At 40.5% G+C, this 19,821-nt stretch overlaps 1 protein-coding gene across 4 annotated transcripts in view; it reads right to left on the bottom strand.

Moving 5' to 3' along the window:
- The window catches only part of REV3L (REV3 like, DNA directed polymerase zeta catalytic subunit), a 186,962-nt gene that overhangs the window by 5,382 nt on the left and 161,759 nt on the right, over positions 1–19,821 (bottom strand). For all 4 annotated transcript variants that reach the window (XM_054492231.2, XM_063667083.1, XM_063667082.1 and 1 more), the window contains 6 exons: positions 17,962–18,071; positions 10,684–10,798; positions 8,777–8,914; positions 6,478–6,668; positions 5,268–5,514; positions 2,728–2,937 (listed from right to left, as the gene is read on the bottom strand). In XM_054492231.2, the coding sequence (XP_054348206.2) occupies positions 2,728–2,937; positions 5,268–5,514; positions 6,478–6,668; positions 8,777–8,914; positions 10,684–10,798; positions 17,962–18,071 (1,011 nt within the window). The remainder of the gene's footprint in view (positions 1–2,727; positions 2,938–5,267; positions 5,515–6,477; positions 6,669–8,776; positions 8,915–10,683; positions 10,799–17,961; positions 18,072–19,821) is intronic.

Raw genomic sequence — 19,821 nt, forward strand, 5'->3', positions numbered from 1 at the left:
TAGGTTTGTTACATGGGTATACTGTATGATGTTGAGGTTTGAGCTTCTAATGATCCTGTTGCCTATGCAGTAAATGTAGTACCTGACTGGTGGTTTTTCAACTTTTCCTCTCCCCACCCCGCTTTTGGAATCCCTAGTGTTCATCATTCCCATCTTTATGTCCTTGAGTACCCAATGTTCATTATATGTGAGAACTTACATGTGAGAACACGCAGTATTTGGTTTTCTGTTTCTGTGTTAATTTGCTTAGGATAATGGCCCCAGCTGCATCCATGTTGTTACAAAGTACATGATTTTGTTCTTTTTTTTTTTTTTTTTTTTTGAGACAGAGTTTCGCTCTTGTTCCCCAGGCTGGAGTGCAATGCTGCAATCTCAGCTCACTGCAACCTCTGCCTCCCACGTTCAAGCGATTCTCCTGCCTCAGCCTCCTGAGTAGCTGGGATTACAGGCATGTGCCACCACACCTGGCTAATTTTGTATTTTTAGTAGAGATGGGGTTTCTCCATATTGGTCAGGCTGGTCTCGAACTCCTGACCTCAGGTGATCTGCCCGTCTCGGCCTCCCAGAGTGCTGGGATTTATAGGCATGAACCACCACGCCCGGCCGATTTTATTCTTTTTTTATGGCTGTGGCATCACTTTCTTTTAAACTGTATTTTTATAAGAAATAAGAAATAAGATGGCCGGGCATCGTGGTTCATGCCTGTAATCCCAGCCCTTAGGCAGCTGAAGTGGGAGGATTGCTTGAGTCCAACAGTTTGAGACCAGCCTGGGCAACATAGTGAAACCCCATGTCTAAAAAAAAAATAATTAGTAAAACATGGTGGGATATGCCTGTAGTCCCAGCTACATGGGAGGCTGAGCTGAGAGGTTCACTTGAGCCCAGGAGGTTGAGGCTGCAGTGAGCTGTGATCATGCCACTGCACTTCAGTCTGGGTGACAAAGTGAGACCCTGCCTCAAAAATAAAATAAAAATAAATAAATAAAATAAAAAGAAAAAAGAATGAACACCTAATGTTGAAGGAGGATGGGCTCTGGGTAAATTGATGGCACCAAGTAGTGATGTGTTTGTTATTCAGTGCAGAAAAACGTAAGAAAGTCTAGGAAAGGACCATTTAACAGCCTGACCTTAGCAGAGCCCTGGAGGTCCTGCTCTCATTTAGGCTTCATACTAGGATCCAGCAAGGGAATTTTCTATGAGAGTTGGCTGCTGCCATCAGGACAGAAGTCTATAAAATAAATAGAAGCTGGGAGCACCCAGTGACTTCAGTGGTTGTACTGACTAGAACCACAAAACTGGTACAAAATGGCTGAAAGTTGGTTGGTAATAACTCCAGTGATATATTCCTTCTTTAATCATGCATTAAGCAGGAACTTGTTCATTCATTCAATAAATATTTACAGACCAGCCCCATGGGCTTGGCTATATGCTAGGCATAACTGACTTGACAGTGAAAGAACCGGGCCTCTGTCCTCACTGGCTCATTTGCTATTTAGTGAGGAAGACAGACAAACCCCAAATCACAGTAAAGCAAAGGAGATTATGGCAGGAGCCTACTGCAGGGAAAGCTTCACCCAGTCCAGGGGTTTCAGCTGATTCCTCAGAAGATGGGGGGTGGGGTGGGATAGGTAGAGGAAAGTGTTCCTGGCAGAAGGAGCAGGGTGTTTAAAGGCCAGGAGGAGGCGGTGAGGGGCATTCACAGACCTAAGAGAAGTTCAGTATGGTATGGGTGGAGGTAGAGTGTGACAGAGAAGAGCAAGAAATCGTGACAGAGGGATAGCAGGTAGGGACAGAACGGAGATGACTTATCAACCATAATAAGGAGTAATGATTTTATTGGGGGGTGCGAGGTGGCAAATTTTTCTTTAGATTTCATTCTTCAACTTACTTCGAGATGTTTGTTGTTTATTTCTGCTAGAATTCTCATACTTGAAAAATCATCCTTGCATTTTATGTCTATATCCCAGCTTGGCTACTTAGCAGTATAACATGCAAATCACTTAAACTCTCTGTTTACTCACCTGTAAAGGTGCCTAGAACAGTCTCTGGCACACAGTATGACTCAATCATGCCATTAATCATCTATCTGGACTCACAGAATTATAAACCTTCCAAGTTTACTAGCAAGCAATTCTCTAAGACAACTAGGTATTTTTCTTTAAAGAATGGTAAGCACTAGTAGAGCAACTGAGACTTTTCCTTTCTTCTTTTTAATACTGTAGATTGAGTATCCCTTATTTGAAACGCTTAAGACTAGAAGTGTTTCAGATTTCAAATTTTTTCAGATTTTGGAATAAGTGCATTATACTTACTGGTTGAGTATCATTAATCTGAAAATCTGAACTCTGAAATGCTCTGATGAGCATTCCCTTTGAGAGTCACGTTGGTGCTCAAAAACTTTCAGTTTTGGAGCATTTTGAATATTGATTTTTCTCAATTAGGGATGCTCAACCTATATTATAAAAGAAATTGGATGGATGGCCATTCTTGTTGTAGCTATTAAGAAACACAGCACACTTCCATAAAAAAAACAAAAAATAAGTTATAAAACAAATTAAACCATTATTAATAGTTTATATTTTTGAGATTTTTACAAAGTTTATCACTTAGACTCTTCATTTCACTTTTCACACCAGTTTTCTATCTCACACTATAATTCAAGAGTGACTATATCTTCCTGTAAGATCAGACTGCTTGTGATTCCAGGCCCATGGAACAAAACCGTACCTTTACAAGTTGCTCCTGTTTACGTTCCAGCTCCCGGATTTCTTGGTTGAGGATGACTGCAACATGCTGAGGGTGGCTCCGACATTTACTACAGATGCCATGCTGAGTTAGGTCATCACACACAGGACAGTGTAAGGTAGTAAAATATTGTGAAATAGTGCCTTTCCGCCCTTCAGGTTCACTTCGCGAGGAGCTGGTAGCTTTATGGATCTATAAAAACATCCATTCAGAAGTAAGTGTGAGTCAGCTTCACAGCAGAGCTGCTATTTTCATGCTAATTACAGGTTTACTCAGGCATTCATTCATTCTTTCATTCATTCACTCGTTCAACAAATGCTGAGTAGCTACTATGTGCCAGGCACTGTTCCAGACACTGGAGCTAGAGAAATGAATGAAGTCCTTGCCTTCATGGAACTTACATCTTAATATTATCAGATACATTTTTTTTTTTCTTTTACTATTATTATTATTATTACATTTTTTATTATTATTATGATTTAAGTTCTAGGGTATGTGCAGGTTTGTTACATATGTATACATGTGCCATGTTGGTTTGCTGCACCCATCAACTCATCATTTACATTAGGTATTTCTCCTAATGCTATCCCTCCCCCAGCTCCCCACCCCCCGACAGGCCCTGGTGTGTGATGTTCCCCGCCCTGTGTCCAAGTGTTCTCGTTGTTCAATTCCCACCTATGAGTGAGAACAGGCGGTGTTTGGTTTTCTGTCCTTGTGATAGTTTGCTGAGAATGATGGTTTCCAGCTTCATCCATGTCCCTGCAAAGGACATGAACTCATCCTTTTTTATGGCTGCATAGTATTCCATGGTGTATATGTGCCACATTTTCTTAATCCAGTCTATCATTGATGGACATTTGGGTTGGTTCCAAGTCTTTGCTATTGTGAATAGTGCCGCAATAAATCACTTTGTAAAAAAGTTATTAGGTTAGCCTCTTACAAATGTCATTGGGTTAACATTCTTGCTGGTGATGAAATGAACATTAGTAATAAAGAATCTGAGTTTCCTGCCTTAGAGCCAGGATATGTGCTCAGAACACTTACAGTAACATATAGGTGGGCAAGATCATCTAACACAAAGCCTATTTTATAATAAAGTGTTGAGTATCTCATGGAATTTATTGAATACTGTACCAAAAATGAAAAACAGAATGGTTGTATGGGTACTTGAACTACGGTTTCTACTGAATGCATATCATTTTTGCACCATCATTAAGTAGAAAAATCTTAAGTTGAACCATCATAAGTTGGGGAACAACTATAATGCTATTTTACCATTGCAGTAATTCTTTACTCTGGTTTCTTCAGGGCTGTGTCTAGTGTGTCTAGATACTAAAGGATTTATCCTACACCTTTCTTAGACATTCATTTCGAAGGAATTTTTGCTGTACATTTATTTTCTATTAACTGGCTTATTTTACGTTATTTTGTGGCTACCACTGAAATTGTTGTGGGATTTATTTTAATATTTCTATAATTTGGCCAACTTGATAGAAGCTAGGAAGGTGTCTGTAGAATACTTAAATGTTTATCTTTTGGGAAACCAGGAGAGCATGGCATCTTTGCCAGTTTAGGACAGAGGATCTGCTTTGCTCTCACAGTGAAACATGAAAGGTTCCCTTGTTCCCCTCGTAGGGTGTGAGACAGGGGGAATGGCTCGCTTCTTCAGTGCCCCGCTGCTCAAACCTCTAGGGGAGCATACAGACGGGCAGGTTGTGGGGCTCTGGCCCCATGGCAGTGTCTAGGGGTGAATGTTTACAGCTGAAGCCCCAGTGGGTGTGTGTTACAGGGTACTCTTTTAGTTTGCCGTCTATAGGTGGCTTGTGTTAATCAGCTCAATTAGACCCTCTAGCTTGTCTCAAGGATGGAAGGCTTTCTGTATTCCGGGTTCTTGCCTTGGTGTACCAGAAGAACCCGATCACCCATGGGCTAGGAGAATGAGTGCAACGTTTTATTGAGTGGAAGTAACTCTCATCTGATGGTGGAATCAGAAGGGAGATGGTTTTCCCCTGGAGTTGGGCTGCTAGGTGGCCCTGTCTCTTCTCCGACTGCCCCGGCCAAACTCCACCTCGTCCTGCCAGTCAATGGCCTGCCAGCATGTCAGTGCCTCTCGGTGTGCTGTTCTGCTGGCATGCTCCTCTTGACGACCAGCTCCTTGGGTCTTCCACCGAAGTGTTCCTCACAATGTCCAGCCGCTCGTGTGTCTGCCCACTAGGGTCTCGGGTTTTTATAGGCCCAGGATTGGGGCGTGGTAGGCCAAGGTGGTCTTGGAAAATGGCAACATTTGGGCATGAAAGCAGGAGTGCCTATCCTCACCTAGATCTATGGGGGTGGGGCCCTAGCCAGGGACCCACCTTTCTCTACCCAGCACTTCCCCTCCCCCTTTCCGTATCATTTTACGGGACCACACTCTTCCCTTCCCAGTACTCCCGTAATCAATAGCACATAAAACCTTTAGTTCTACTGAAAATTTGGAGTGGTCTCTCCATAGTTAGAGCACATGTACTATTTGGTAAGCTTACCCTTGGTAATTCATGATACCAGCTGAAGACATCAACACCAATAAGTGAGAAGATTCTTGCCAAGGGTGGAAGGATTTGCTTGGTAATATAGTAAGTGGCATTCAGTCTCAGAGTCGGGTCCTGCAAGACTTCCACTGGGCGCCTTACAAGCTGGATAAGTGGTACTCCAGGGGTCCCATAAATGATGACGTATGGTACTCGCTCCCCAACCTGAGGCTCAGAGCGCCGGTCATAAGTCAGCATTTTCCTATTCAAATCCAAAGAAAAAAACCACACCCAAATATTGTCATGGAAGCCATCTTTCTCACAAATTAAGTCAGAATTAAACAATAATAAAACAATGAAAAAACTACAAAAGACACTTTCAAAACAGAATTACTATTTCTTTGAGAATAATATACATTTTGCTTAGTTGACACCAAGTGTAGATATCCTACAAGAGTTTAAAAATTACTCCGTAAATCATTGTTACCTGGAAAATAATGAGTTGGCAGATATCAACTAGCTTAAGATGTACTTTAGGTGGGAGTGGTGGCTCATGCCTGTAATTCCAGCACTTTAGGAGGCCAAGGATCGCCTGAGCCCAGGAGTTTGAGACCAGCTTGGGCAACATAGTGAGACCCCCATCTCCACAAAAAAATTAGCCACCATAATGGTGCACACCTGTTATCCCAGCTACTTGGGAGGCTGATGTGGGAGGATCGTTTGAGCCTGGGAGGTCAAGGCTGCAGTGAGCTGTGATTGCACCGCTGCTTTCCAGCCTGGGCGACAGAGTGAGACTCTGCCTCCAGGGGCAGGAAAAAGATGTATTTTATCCCCTAAGAATGAGAACTAACTATCATAAATCTATCATGAAAGATAAGAGAAAATTTACCTGGTTAAACTATCTGATTCCAGAATGATACCATCTAAATGCTTTGGTAGAACAATATTAAGGACTACCTAGTGATTTTGATGTGGGAAAAACAAATGAATCAAGCACTGTGTCACAATTTCTTTGCGTAAGTTTCTGAAGGAAAGCCCAAAGAGGATTTCCTCTTCACACCTTACAAAGTATGAGGGAGTATTCACTAACTTTCAGTGAGGCTTCATGTGCACAGGTAAAGAAACAATTTTGTGTCTGTGTCTATGGACTGTCTTTTCATTTGGGTCTTCTAGACCTGTGCAGAATCTCAGGACTATCCTGGCAAGGTACTGAGGGTATCATTACCTTGTAAGTTCAAGGGCTGGCACACAAGCTCCTGGTTTATAAGAAAAACTTCCTCTGTATTCCTTGGCAAAGATAAAGTCTTGTATGCTGGCCTTTCCTTCCAGAAGCTTCATACATTGTCGCTGAACATACTGTTTAATTAGACTTATATCTCTCGTTTCAAATAGCAGCTTTAGAGAACGCTCAAGTATCTTAAAACAAAAAAGATATGCAAGTAAAGATAAAATACCTCCTAGTATGTTTCACCATTGTTATTACACTTTCAATTATGTAACTACTGGGTAACCTGCTAACCTACCTAAATAATCTGTTACTTACAATGATGGGATAATAAAATTATTAAAAATTGAAAGTTATTTGAGACTTTATAGAGCTTGCTATTTCTAAAAATAGAATATCATGTAGTTTAAGGAAAATCATGTGGAATGACATGCAGATTAACATTTGCTATGTGATAAGCAACATAAAACAAGTAAGTTTTTTTTTTTTAATAGTCAAAGCCTCTAGGTACAAGAAACCAGACACGATTTCATGTATTGTTTTTTTATTTACCAGTATAGAAAGGGTCCTGATTCAGTCACAGGAAGCACAGAGAAGTTTAAAGATCACCAGGCAGTCAAATCAAAATCAGCCTTTTTGACTTTTTATAATGTTGATAAATAAGTATGACAGAATTTTCTGTGTTGGAAATTTCTACTAGGAAATAACCAGCATGCAGTGGATTTACGTAAGATTAATTTTTTTTTTTTTTTTTTGAGACGGAGTCTTGCTCTGTCACTCAGGCTGGAGTGCAATGGCGTGATCTCGGCTCACTGCAACCTCTGCCTCCCGGGTTCAAGCGATTCTCCTGCCTCAGCCTCCCGAGTAGCTGGGACTACAGGCGTGTGCCACCACGCCCGGCTAATTTTTTGTTTTAGTAGAGACGGGGTTTCACCGTGTTAGCCAGGATGGTCTCGATCTCCTGACCTCATGATCCGCCCGCCTCGGCCTCCCAAAGCGCTGGGATTATAGGCGTGAGCCACCGTGCCCGGCCAAGTAGATTAAGTTAGTTCTAGGTGAAAGCTCTGTGTCTTATTCTGAATACTGGAACCAATGGATATTTATACAATAAGCTTATTAATTTAGCTTGAGTACAAGTCTGCCTACAGAGAAAGAAGGTACTGGATTATATCTCTTCCAGAAATACTGCTGGAAAAAACCCCAAATTCACATAATATTATATATATGACATAATATATTGATAATATTCAATCCACTATGCTTTTAATGCTCTCATCAAACAGTATATAGAATGCTATTCCCATTTATACCATTTATTTTTGTTTTGCTATAGAAGGAGTCTAGGCCTGAGTAAAGAAAAAGCCAAAAAATATCATGGTTATTATGGCTGAGAAATTTGAGTAATTTATAGCTAATTGTTTGGAAATCTTCCTAATTTGTATTTGATAATCCAAATAAATGAAAGTTCAGTTAATCTGGAATGGATTATGTTACTTATGCAATCTCTCTGTTTCTCTCTATTTTGATGCAGTCTCACTCTCTTGCCCAGGCTGAGTGCAGTATTGTGATCTTGGCTGTCTGCAGCCTCCTCCTCCCGGGTTCAAGTGATTCTCACACCTCAGCCTCCTGAGTAGCTGGGATTACAGGCATGCGCCACCACACCTGGATAATTTTTGTATTTTTAGTAGAGATGGGGTTTCACTATGTTGGCCAGGCTGGTCTCGAACTCCTGATCTCAAGTGATCTGCCTGCCTTGGCCTCCCAAAGTGCTGGGATTACAGGCGTGAGCCACCACACCTGGTCTGTTTGTCTTGTTTATCCTGCTCTGCTTTCGGGAGTTGTCACACTATGACATATATGATCTCCAGGCAATAGGCAGGAAACTCTCATGTATTGCTTTTTAGTAATTTTTGATAAAACGTAAGGTATGGGAGGAAGTCAGAAACTTAAGGACTAAAATCAAATAAATTGTTTTTATTAGAAATAAAATTCTAGCTACTCAGGAGGCTGAGGCGGAAAGATTGCTTGAGCTCAGGAGGTCAAGGCTGCAGTGAGCCAGGATTGGACTACTGCACTCCAGCCTGGGTGACAAAGTGAGACCCTGTCTCAAACAAACAAAAACAAAATAAGATACTACAAATAAAATTCTCAAAATTCATGTAGTTACTCCTATAGTTATATTAATTATATAGGCTATATAGTTCCTTCACCTAGATGTATGTTTAAGGATAGTTACATTTTCACCAGATACTTTAGCCACTTACTTCTTACAGATGAAGACAAGACAGATAAACCTTACCTTAGAAACAGCAGGGCAGGAATCTCTTCTGACTGTTTCTATTCCTTTTGCATCAAATACCGGGTCCTTCTGATCCAGTGTTTCATACATGTAACCCACATACCTCTTTTTTGTTTGTAAAACACAGGGCAAATATACCTGTGGTAAAATTAATAAAATGCCTCTTAAAAACCATTTTCTCCCGCCAAGAATGTTTTATTTTTATGTCTTTGTGCTTTCTTTAATCAAATATCAATTATTTAAAAAATTCTAAATACGACTTTGGGCCCAACAAATTCATGATATAACATGTGGGAGCAAAATGAATTGTCTTTAAGTTGTTACCACTTGCTCACTCCTTTTCTTGCACTACCAGTTTTGTTTATTTACTGAATAAAGTATAAACACTTTAGCTTGGCATTCAAGACAGTCTACAGTCTGGTCTCAACTTTATTTTTCCGGATCTATCTCCTGCTTCCCCGTATTTCCACACTGTGCTTTTCCAATTCCATACATGCCATTTTCTTCTGTGCAGAATGATTGCAGCCCCATGTCTGCCTACTGAAATTCTAACAATTTTTCAAGACACAGTTCATTGTTACTTCCTATATGGAGTCTCCCTATCCAGCCCAGGAGGACACAATTCCTCCTTTCCTTTGTGCTCTCACAGTGTTTAAGCGGGCTATTCTCATCTTGCTTTCTGTTATGTTTATAATAAGAGACTGCTTATATACATTCCTAACCTTTCCTTTTAGATTACTGGCTCTTAGAGGGCAGGACTGTGTCTTAAATGCTTCTTCGTATTCCACACAGTTCCTAGGCTAAGTATCTTTTATACAGAAAGAAAGAAATACATATTTGATATCCAAAAGTAAGTGAAAAAGAGTTGAAAGTCCTTGTGGTAGACTTTGTTTTGCAAAGAAAGAATATATTTTCCATCCTACGTGGTCTTCTTACAATGTGACTTTGACATTCTTCCTATTAATAGTGGGGTCTAAGTTCACTCCCTTTAAATCTAGAGAGGCGTGTGACACTGTGTGACTTTGAGCCTGGGTCATAAAAAACAAAGCAGCTTTTGTGTTTCTTTGGGATGTTCACACCTAGAACCCAACCCTCATGTTGTGAGGGAGAACAAGCAGCCCCGGTGAAAGGCCACTGGTAGGTGTTCTGGCTGATATCCCAACTAGTACCCAGCATCAACCACCAGACATGATGGTAAGCAAGCTTCAGATGGTTTCAACCCTTAGCTGCCGGTTGGGTTACCCCAACCCCTAACAATCTTCTCAGCTGAGGAACTAGACATCGTGCAGCAGAGAAAAGCCATTCCAGTTGCACCCTGTCTGCATTCCTGAGCCAGAAAATATGAGCAGAATGAAATGCTGGCTGTTTTACACCATTAAGTTTGGGGTGATCTGTTACACAATAATAGTTACTGGAACAAAGTTTTCATTTCCTTACATATATACATTACTAAACAAATTTTGAGAAAATTATACAAAAGAGAAAATATTTAAATACTTTTTTTTTTTTAGAGACAGGGTCTTACTTTGTTCCCCAGGCTGGAGTGCACTGGTCAATCACAGTTCACTGTAACCTTGAATACCTGGGCTCAAGTGGTCCTCCTACTTCAGCCTCTGGAATAGCTGGGACTACAGGTGTGTGCCACTATGCCTGGTTAACTTTTTAATTTTTGTAGAGATGGGGTCTGGCTACGTTGTCCAGGCTGACCTCAAACTCCTCGTCTCAAGCAAGCCTCCTGCTTTGGCCTCCCGAAGTGCCAGGATTACAGACATGAGCCAGTGACCCAAATTTAATACTTTAATAGACCCATATACTGTTAGTGATTCTGAAAATGTACTGAACAAATCAGAGGTCTCTAGAAGGTATATGAATTTTATATGTGATTACTAATATTACATTCCTCTTACCTTTTCAAACTTCAATTTCACTGGTTTAGGATTGGTAGCAGTTACAGCTTCGGCAATTTCCTGACCAATCTTAAAAGACTGCTCCTTAGTGGCTCCTTTCAGTAGCACAAACATACTAAGGGGATTAAAAATAAAGTAAGGTAATGAGGAAGTCATTATAACAAAAATTTTATCAAGAGTAACTTTCCTGGCTACGACTCTTGTCTAATGCCAAAGAAAACTCCCTTTCTCCTATTTACTCTTTAAGATGCTTCCTATGTAAGCTTTCCTGTTTTATTACTTTCCTTATGTACTCATGATATGTCTTGTTACAAATCTTTTAAGACATCCAATATTTCTAACACACAGATCAGCTCAGATATCCCAGTAGTCAAGAAAGTCCTGGATCATCCCTGAACATTTAAGGCTTTGTATGGTACACAAGGGGTCACTAACCCCAAGGCTACAGACTGATACCAGTCAGTCTGTGATCAGTGGCAGATTAGTCAAATCAGTGGCAGCATGAGATTCTCATAGGAGCATGAACCCTATTGTGAACTGAGCACAAGTGAAGGATCTAGGTTGTGTGCACCTTATGAGAATCTAATGCCTGATGATCTGAGGTGGAACAGTTTCATCTCCAAACCACCTGGTCTGCAGAAAAATTGTCTTCCATGAAACCGATCCCTGGTGCTAAAAAGGTTGGGGACCCCTGTGGTCCAGGCACAGTGGCTCACGCCTATAATCCCAACATTTTGGGAGGCCAAGGCAGTGGATCATCTGAGGTCAGGAGTTGGAGACCAGCCTGACCAACATGGTGAAACCCTATCTCTACTAAAATATGAAAATTAGCCAGGCCTGGTGGCATGTGCCTATAATCCCAGCAACTTGGGAGGCTGAGGCAGGAGAACTGCTTGAGCCTGCCAGGCAGAGGTTGCAGTGAACTGAGATTATACTACTGCACTGCAGCTTAGGAGTCCATCTTTAAAAAAAAAAAAAAAGGTTGGGGACCACTATGGTACACAGTTAAGTACATCACAAAATAAGAGACGATGTGATTATAAGAAAATGGAAGATGTACTTGTGATATGGGAGAAGTTCCCTTAAGGCCAGAACCACTCAACTTAAAAAAGAGAGACATTGGCTGGGTGCAGTGGCTCACACCCGTAATCCCAGCACTTTGGGAGGCTGAGGCGGGTGTATCACCTGAGGTCAGGATTTTGAGACCAGCCTGGCCAACATGGCAAAACCCCGTCTCTACTAAAAAATTACAAAAATTAGCCAGGGGAGGTGGCGTGTGCCTGTAGTCCCAGTTACTTGGGAGGCTGAGGTGGGAGAATCGCTTGAAGCCAGGAGGCAGAGGTTGCAGTGAGCCGAGATTGTGCCATTGCACTCCAGTCTGGGTGACAGAGCGAGACTCCATCTCAAAAAAAAAAAAAAAGACAGACATATATTCGGTAATGTATGTTAACTGAAAAATAGTTAGAAAACATAAAAAGACACATGGAAGAAAATCAACATCTGTAATCATATCATATAGAAAACAGACATTACAAACACTTTGTGGATATCTGTAAATCTTTTCATTTGCTATAATGGATCATGTTACTTGGTAATGAATAATATCGAATTACATGACTAAAAAATACCAATACAAAATATACTCAAAATACCCATACAAAATACACTAAAAAAAAACTGATAAAATGCATTGGGCATCTTTTTTTCTATTTCAGTATATACTACAACCTAACCACCAACAGAAGTAATGGTTAATAAATATTTAAGTAAGATAGATTATAAAGTTCATCTTCACTTATATTTCTAGTGAAAAGACACTAAATAGTGGAAATGGATGGTATCTTGAAACATGACTTTAAGATTCTTTTTTCTAGCCATATAAACCAATCTCATATTTCTGAAGTGTTTTTATACTGGATTTTTAAATCCCATTTTGGATGGTTTCTTTGGAAAAAGTCCCTGCTAATACTGGAGACAGTACTTGCCTGACAGCCTAATAGGAAAAATTAAAAGAAAGGAAAAAAGTAGTTTATTCAACTCTACTAAAAGTCTTTAAAATAAATATTGTCTCAATCTGAATTAATTTTAACATTCACTAAGGTAGAATAAAAATGCCTTAGTTAATTAGACCTTCAATCTAGGCTATACTTTGAACCATCTGAAGGTTTTTTTAGTTTCTTTATAGGCCATCTGATGCTCATTTATACCAATACTACCTTATTTTAATTTTCTTTTTTTAAGAGGCAGGGTCTCACTCTGTTACCGAGGCTGGAGTGCAGTGGCATAATCATGGCTCACTGCAGCCTCGACCTCCTTGTACTCCTTCACAATAATTTTTCAGTCTATTCCTGGCCCCAGGTTCAATACATAAGACTTGCTTTCTGTTACTATAGGTTTTTTCCATGAATTTTATATAAATGAGCTGGGTATAGTAGCTTTTGCCTGTAATCCCAGCAACTCTGGAGGCTGAAGTGGAGGACTGCTTGAGGCCAGGAGTTTGAGATGGGCCTGGGCAATATAGTGAGACCCTGTCTCTAAGTAAATAAATAACAATTTTATATAAATGAAACTATATAGTATGTACTCTTTTATACCTGTCTTCTTTCACTCAGCATATTTTGAGATTCAGCCATGGTGTCAGAATTACAGCAACTGGTTGGTTTCCACTGTTGAGCAGTATTCCACTGTATGGATATACCGCAATTTGCTTGTCCAATCACTCACTGATAGACGTTTAGATATTTTGCAGTTTTGGACTATTACGAACAAAGCTCCAATGAAGAATCGTACACAAGTTTTTGTGTGGACATAGCTTTTCCTTTTTCTTTTTTTTTTTTTTTTTTTTTGAGACGGAGTCTTGCTCTGTCACCCAGGCTGGAGTGCAGTGGCGCGATCTCGGCTCACTGCAAGCTCCAACTCCCGAGTTCATGCCATCCTCCTGCCTCAGCCTCCTGAGTAGCTGCGTCTACAGGGGCCTGCCACCACGCCCGGCTGATTTTTTGTATTTTTAGTAGAGACAGGGTTTCACCGTGTTAGCCAGGATGGTCTCAATCTCCTGACATCATGATCTGCCCGCCTGAGCCTCCCAAAGTGCTGGGATTACAGGTGTGAGCCACTGACCGCGCCCGGCCAGGTTTTCTTTTTTCCAAGATAAGCATAAAGGAGTGGAATCACTGGGTCATATGCTAAGTGTATGTTGAACTTCAAGTGCAACTGCCAACTGTTTTTATGAAAGATTATTATTCTTGAAATGTTCAGATGCAATGATGAATGCAACATTTTTTTTGTTTTGTTTTTTGAGATGGAGTTTTGCTCTTGTTGCCCAGGCTGGAGTGCAATGGCGCGATCTCAGCTCACCGCAACCTCTGCCTCCCAAGTCAAGCGATTCTCCTCCCTCAGCTTCCCGAGTAGCTGGGATTACAGGCATGCACGACCACGCCCGGCAAATTTTGTATTTTTAGTAGAGATGGGGTTTCTCCATGTTGGTCAGGCTGGTCTCGAACTCCCAACCTCAGGTGATCTGCCCAAAGTGCTGGGATTACAGGCATGAGCCACCGCACCCGGCCGTATGCAACATTTAAAATAAGTAGACATACACATATTTCTGTACGGTTTTATAATAGGCAAAACTAAGCTATGGTAATAAAAATCAGATAAGTGGTTGTCTAGGGCATGGAGTGAAGGTGAGGGATTCACTGTAAAGGGAGAATGAGATAACTTTTTAGGGTGATAAAAAGTGTTCTATATCTTGACTGGCATGATAGCTGGTAACTTGGGCCTATATATTTTTATATTTTATTACATACTATACATGTTGTTAAAAATTATAATTCCATAAAAATGATAAAGAAATAAAGGTACATATACTTTACATCTTAAAAGTTATTATTGGCTGGGTGCAGTGGCTCATGCCTGTAATCCCAGCACTTTGGGAGGCCAAGGTGGGTGGATCACGAGGTCAGGAGTTCAAGACCAGCCTGGCCAACATAGTGAAACCCCATCTCTACTAAAAATACAAAAATTAGCTGGGCATGGTGGTGCATGCCTGTGTAGTCTCAGCTACTCCGGGAGGCTGAGGCAGGAGAATGGCGTGAACCCGGGAGGCGGAGCGTGCAGTGAGCCGAGATCGCGCCACTGCACTGCACTCCAGTCTGGGTGGCAGAGTGAGACTCTGTCTCAGGACCAAAAAAAAAAAAGTTTCTGCTAGGTTGCCAGGGGCTGGGAAAGGTACTGTGTATGTGTGGGGAAGTGGGGATGGTTAATGGGTACAAAAATGTAGTTAGAATAAGACCTAGTATTTGATAGCACAGCAGAGCGATTACGGTCAACAATAACTTATACATTTAAAAATAACTAAAAGTTTAATTGGAATGTCATCATAATTGGAAGGTCATTTACCTTCATCTATCAGATTTCCTTCATTTTGATGATGAGGAAGAGAATCTAGGTCTCCTCACTCTCAGTTGGGAACTTTTTTTTTTTTTTTTTTCCCTTGAGACGGAGTTTTGCTCTTGTTGCCCAGGCTGGAGTGCAGTGGCGCAATTTTGGCTCACTGCAACCTCCACTTCCCGCGTTCAAGCGATTCTCCTGCCTCAGCCTCCTGAGTAGCTGGGATTATAGGCATGCGCCACCACACCCAGCTAATTTTTTTAATTTTTAGTAGAGATGGGGTTTCATCATGTTGGCCAGGCTGGTCTTGAACTCCTGACCTCAGGTGATCCACCCACCTCGACCTCCCAAAGTGCAGGGATTACAGGTGTGAGCCACTGCACCTGGACTTTTTTTTTTTTTTTTTTTTTTTTGAGATGGGAATTTCACTCTTGTTGCCCAGGCTGGAGTGCAATGGCGCAATCTTGGCTCACTGCAACCTCTGCCTCCCGGGTTCTAGCGATTCTCCTGCCTCAGCCTCCCAAGTAACTGGGATTACAGGCATGCGCCACCACGCCCAGCTAATTTTGTATTTTTAGTAGAGATGGCATTTCTCCATATGGTCAGGCTGGTCTCGAACTCCTGACCTCAGGTGATCCGCCTGCCTTGGCCTCCCAAAGTGCTGGGATTACAGGCGTGAGCCACTGCGCCCAGCCAGGAACTCTTTTTCACTCCACCAAGCATTACCTATTATCCCAAGAGCAGTGTTTCTCAACCTTTTATTATTATTGTCCTTCCAAGGAAAAAAAACATAAATTTAAATTATATTTAACAAGGCAAAGTAATTACTAAGGAGTAAAATATTGTTGGGTAGGACTGGGCGCTGTGGAGCCAAAAACTATGGTACTGACTTTTTTTTGTCCTCCTTCAAGAACTTACTTGTATTCTGCCAGGGTGACACTGTTGTGAATTGCCCTCATACAAACGTCACTAAACATTTGGGTTTCTTGTTTTTGAGACAGGGTCTCATTCTGTCACCCAGGCTGGAGTGCAGTGGCATGATCATGGTTGACTACAGCCTTCAACTCCTGGGTTCAAGCCATCTTCCCACCTCACAGCCTCCCAAGTAGCTAGGAGTACAGGTGCACACCACCATGTCCGGCTAATTTTTTAATTTTTTGTAGAGACAGGGTTGCACTTTGTTGCCCAAGCTGGTCTTAAAACTTCTGGGCTCAAGCAATCCACCTGCCTTGGCCTCCCAAAGTTCTAGGATTTCAAGCATGAGCCAGCACGCCTGGCCAATGTTTGCAGAATGTATCAGGTAGTGAATGGTGATCAAAAGTTTTAATGACATTCCAAGTAAATTTCCTTTGACTGGAATCATATAATAACTATAAAATCTGATGTAGAGAGAAAGCATCAGCTAGGAATCAAAACACTGAATATCAATTTATGGCTCTTTACTGACTAGTTGCAAGATCTTAAATTTCTTATCCTAGGGAAATTTGTTCTTAATAAGCGTCACTTGAGGCACATTCTAAGCTCTCCCCAAGTATGAAAACTGCTGGCCTAAATAATATCAAAATCCCTTCCGGCTCTGACATTCTGTGAATCTATTATTTTTTGTAGCTTGACTTCTTACAGATCTTAAAGGGTAAATAATATAACTACAATCAGAATCATGCTGACTTCTGGGTGTTGTCAACAACATGGATAGCCCCTGAATTAAAATCAGTAAGTTAAAGGATTAACATTTTTCCCTAAATATTTTTTAAGGAGTTCTGCTAACAAGTGCAGAACTTATTTTAGTAACTCTTATTTTGCTAGAATACCCAGCAGAAGTAGTTTCATAGAGAAGTAAAAAGCCAAACTAAGAAGTGGCTTTTGATGAGGAACAGGAGAGAATACGGATAATTAGGGCCTGGATAATTTGAAACTATCCCCACCGGCTGGTAATGAAACAGCTGCTCTATAAGGCAAGGTCTCATTCAGCATTAATATGATTATGCTGTCTGTATGAACATTTCAAAGAACTGGATAAGATTAAATGCTGTTCAAAGATTACTTATAAACTATTTAATGATCAGAAGCATTATCTCCTATTGCTCTGTTGGACTGTAAAGAGATCAGAGGTCTTGATGCAAGTGCTCTTAGCATGATCACACTGTGACTCTATGTCCCCAATATGGAAAAAATTTCACTGTAAGAAATTTGAATAGTGCCTACATTCTAGAAGAATTTCAATAAGCCATGCAAAAAAGATGTTACATAAATAACTGAAACCTGAAAAATATCACAGCAAGCAAGGAAGCATGCAAGCTGGTGTTAATAATTTACATTATTAATAATGTGCCTTCAAATGCAGGCACATTATTTGCCAATCCATAAATAATAGGCTCGAGGAAGTCTGTGGACCCTCTGGAATCAAATGGAAAACTGTATTTGCCTATATGCACCTCTCTTAGAAGGTCAACATATTCTGGGGCCGAGTGGTAAGTTAACCACTCACAGTTCTGGCAACTGTCCTTCAAAAACAGTTTAATTATTTTAAGATATACACTTAAATTCAGAGAGTTACAGCTATATTAGAGGAATTGTTCACATTAAAAGTAGTTTCTTTAAATAGACTCCTGCATACAGTTAGTTTACAGATCACTATCTACTTGGCTTAGAGCTACCTGGAGGGAAGCCATAGGTATCTTCAGTTTGTGGCTCAGAACACAAACTGTCTCTTACAATCCTATCTGGTAAATCAGGATCTGTGTTAACTCTGATCATGAGATCGTAAGGACTGGAAAGGACTCAGACAGAACTCTATTTTTAGAAAAGATTCCCTTAAGCCATTTTAAACACTGAAATGAGGATCTGGAGAGATGCAAAAAGACAACTACAAAACCAAAAACCCATTACCTGTCAGTATCGCCATATACAACCCTAGCTCCCCATTTCTTGGTATCATTCACCAGTTTAATAGCTCGTTCCAAGGTCTCTCTGGCTTTGTGAACAATACTATCGCCAACCTGTTGGTACAAACACATTGGAAATAATTTCTTAACATAGCTCAGTATAAGTCAGCAGACTTTAACATATAATACATTTAATTACTAAATATTTCCAGAAATGAAACAAGAAAAGAACGTAAAAAAGAAATCAAAATAGCCATCAGTATCATCATTCTTTCTACAAGTACTCAAGAAGAAACTGAGGTGAAGAATTTGAAACAACCAATCAATATACAAACTTGTCTTTGAGTGTAACAGTAAGTGGACTGCACTTGTTACAAGGTACACAGCTACGTTGGATTCTTGGAAGAATAATCCTTTATTCAAGAATTTTTTTTTTTTTTTGAGGAGTCTCACTCTGTCACCCAGGCTGGAGTGCAGTGGCACAATCTTGGCTCACTGCAACCTCTGCCTCCTGGGTTCAAGCGATTCTTCTGCCTCAGCCTCCTGAGTAGCTGGGACTACAGGCACACGCCACCACACCCAGAGAATTTTTGTATTTTTTAGTAGAGATGGGGTTTCACCATATTGGCCAGGCTAGTCTCGAACTCCTGATTTCATGATCCGCCCACCTTGGCCTCCCAAAGTACTGGGATTATAGGCGTGAGCCACCATGCCCGACCTACTCAACTTTCTTATGTGCCCTTACAACTCATTAGGCAGAAAAGCACTCTTTGTGGGTGCATGAGTATATGTACGTGTATCTCTCAAAATTTTTCTGTTGAACTGTTGATGATAATGTCTTTCAATATCATTAAAGTTAATGCTGAACTTCAATCTTGTGACTGGTTATACAAGGAAAAATGTATCTAATTATATGATGGGAAATATATTAAAACTGTTCAATTTAAATTAAATAGGTAGATATATATCTAGGGAGGTTTTACTCATTGGTGATTAGTGAATTTTAACAGTGACCACAGCATGAGTTTACAAAACAAAAAGATGCTGGGCCTTGACAAATATGAGAAGCATGCTAATGAGATTTTATAGTCAAGTAAATTAAGGAGAGACTATATAACAATGCTGTTTTATTTATTAAACTCATTAAAGCTAAGAGTGGGAAAAATTGCCATTCAACATAAAACATAAATGGAGCATTCCTTTTGCAATTTTAAAACGCAAACTGCACATTTTTGTTTTTTGTTAAGAAGCAAACAATAGCAATAATGATCCTTCTCCCTTTACTGTAAAATTTGAATTACTAAATGTAGGATTGAATAGTATTTAAAAGGCTGTTTAAAGTTGCATTACAAAGGACATATTAAGTATATGAACAAAGGAATAAATAATAAAACTGGTAGTAGAAACGAGTTGGGATTTATTTATTTATTTATTCTGATTTATTTATTTATTTTGAGACAGAGTCTCGTTCTGTCGCCCAGGCTGGAGTACAGTGGTGTGAGCTTGGCTCACTGCAACCTCTGCCTCCTGGGTTCAAGCAATTCTCGTGCTTCAGTCTCCCGAATAGCTGGGATTACAGGCATGCGCCACCATGCCCAGCTATTTTTCATATTTTTAGTAGACAGGGTTTTGCCATGATGGCCAGGCTGGTCTTGAACTCCTGGCCGCAAATTATCCACCTGCCTCAGCCTCCCAAAGTGTTGGAATTACAAGTGTGAGCCACCATGCCTGGCCTTGGGTTTTAAATTAAGATTATGAATTCTGCTGAGACCTCTAGTACATCAGAAAATCTTGAGAATGTAACTGTAACTTAATACATTACAAAAATCATGTTATCTAATGGAAACTCAAATTGAATAAAATG

The sequence above is a fragment of the Pongo pygmaeus genome, chromosome 5 (genome assembly GCF_028885625.2).
Source record: "Pongo pygmaeus isolate AG05252 chromosome 5, NHGRI_mPonPyg2-v2.0_pri, whole genome shotgun sequence".
NCBI classification, from domain to species: Eukaryota; Metazoa; Chordata; class Mammalia; order Primates; family Hominidae; genus Pongo; species Pongo pygmaeus.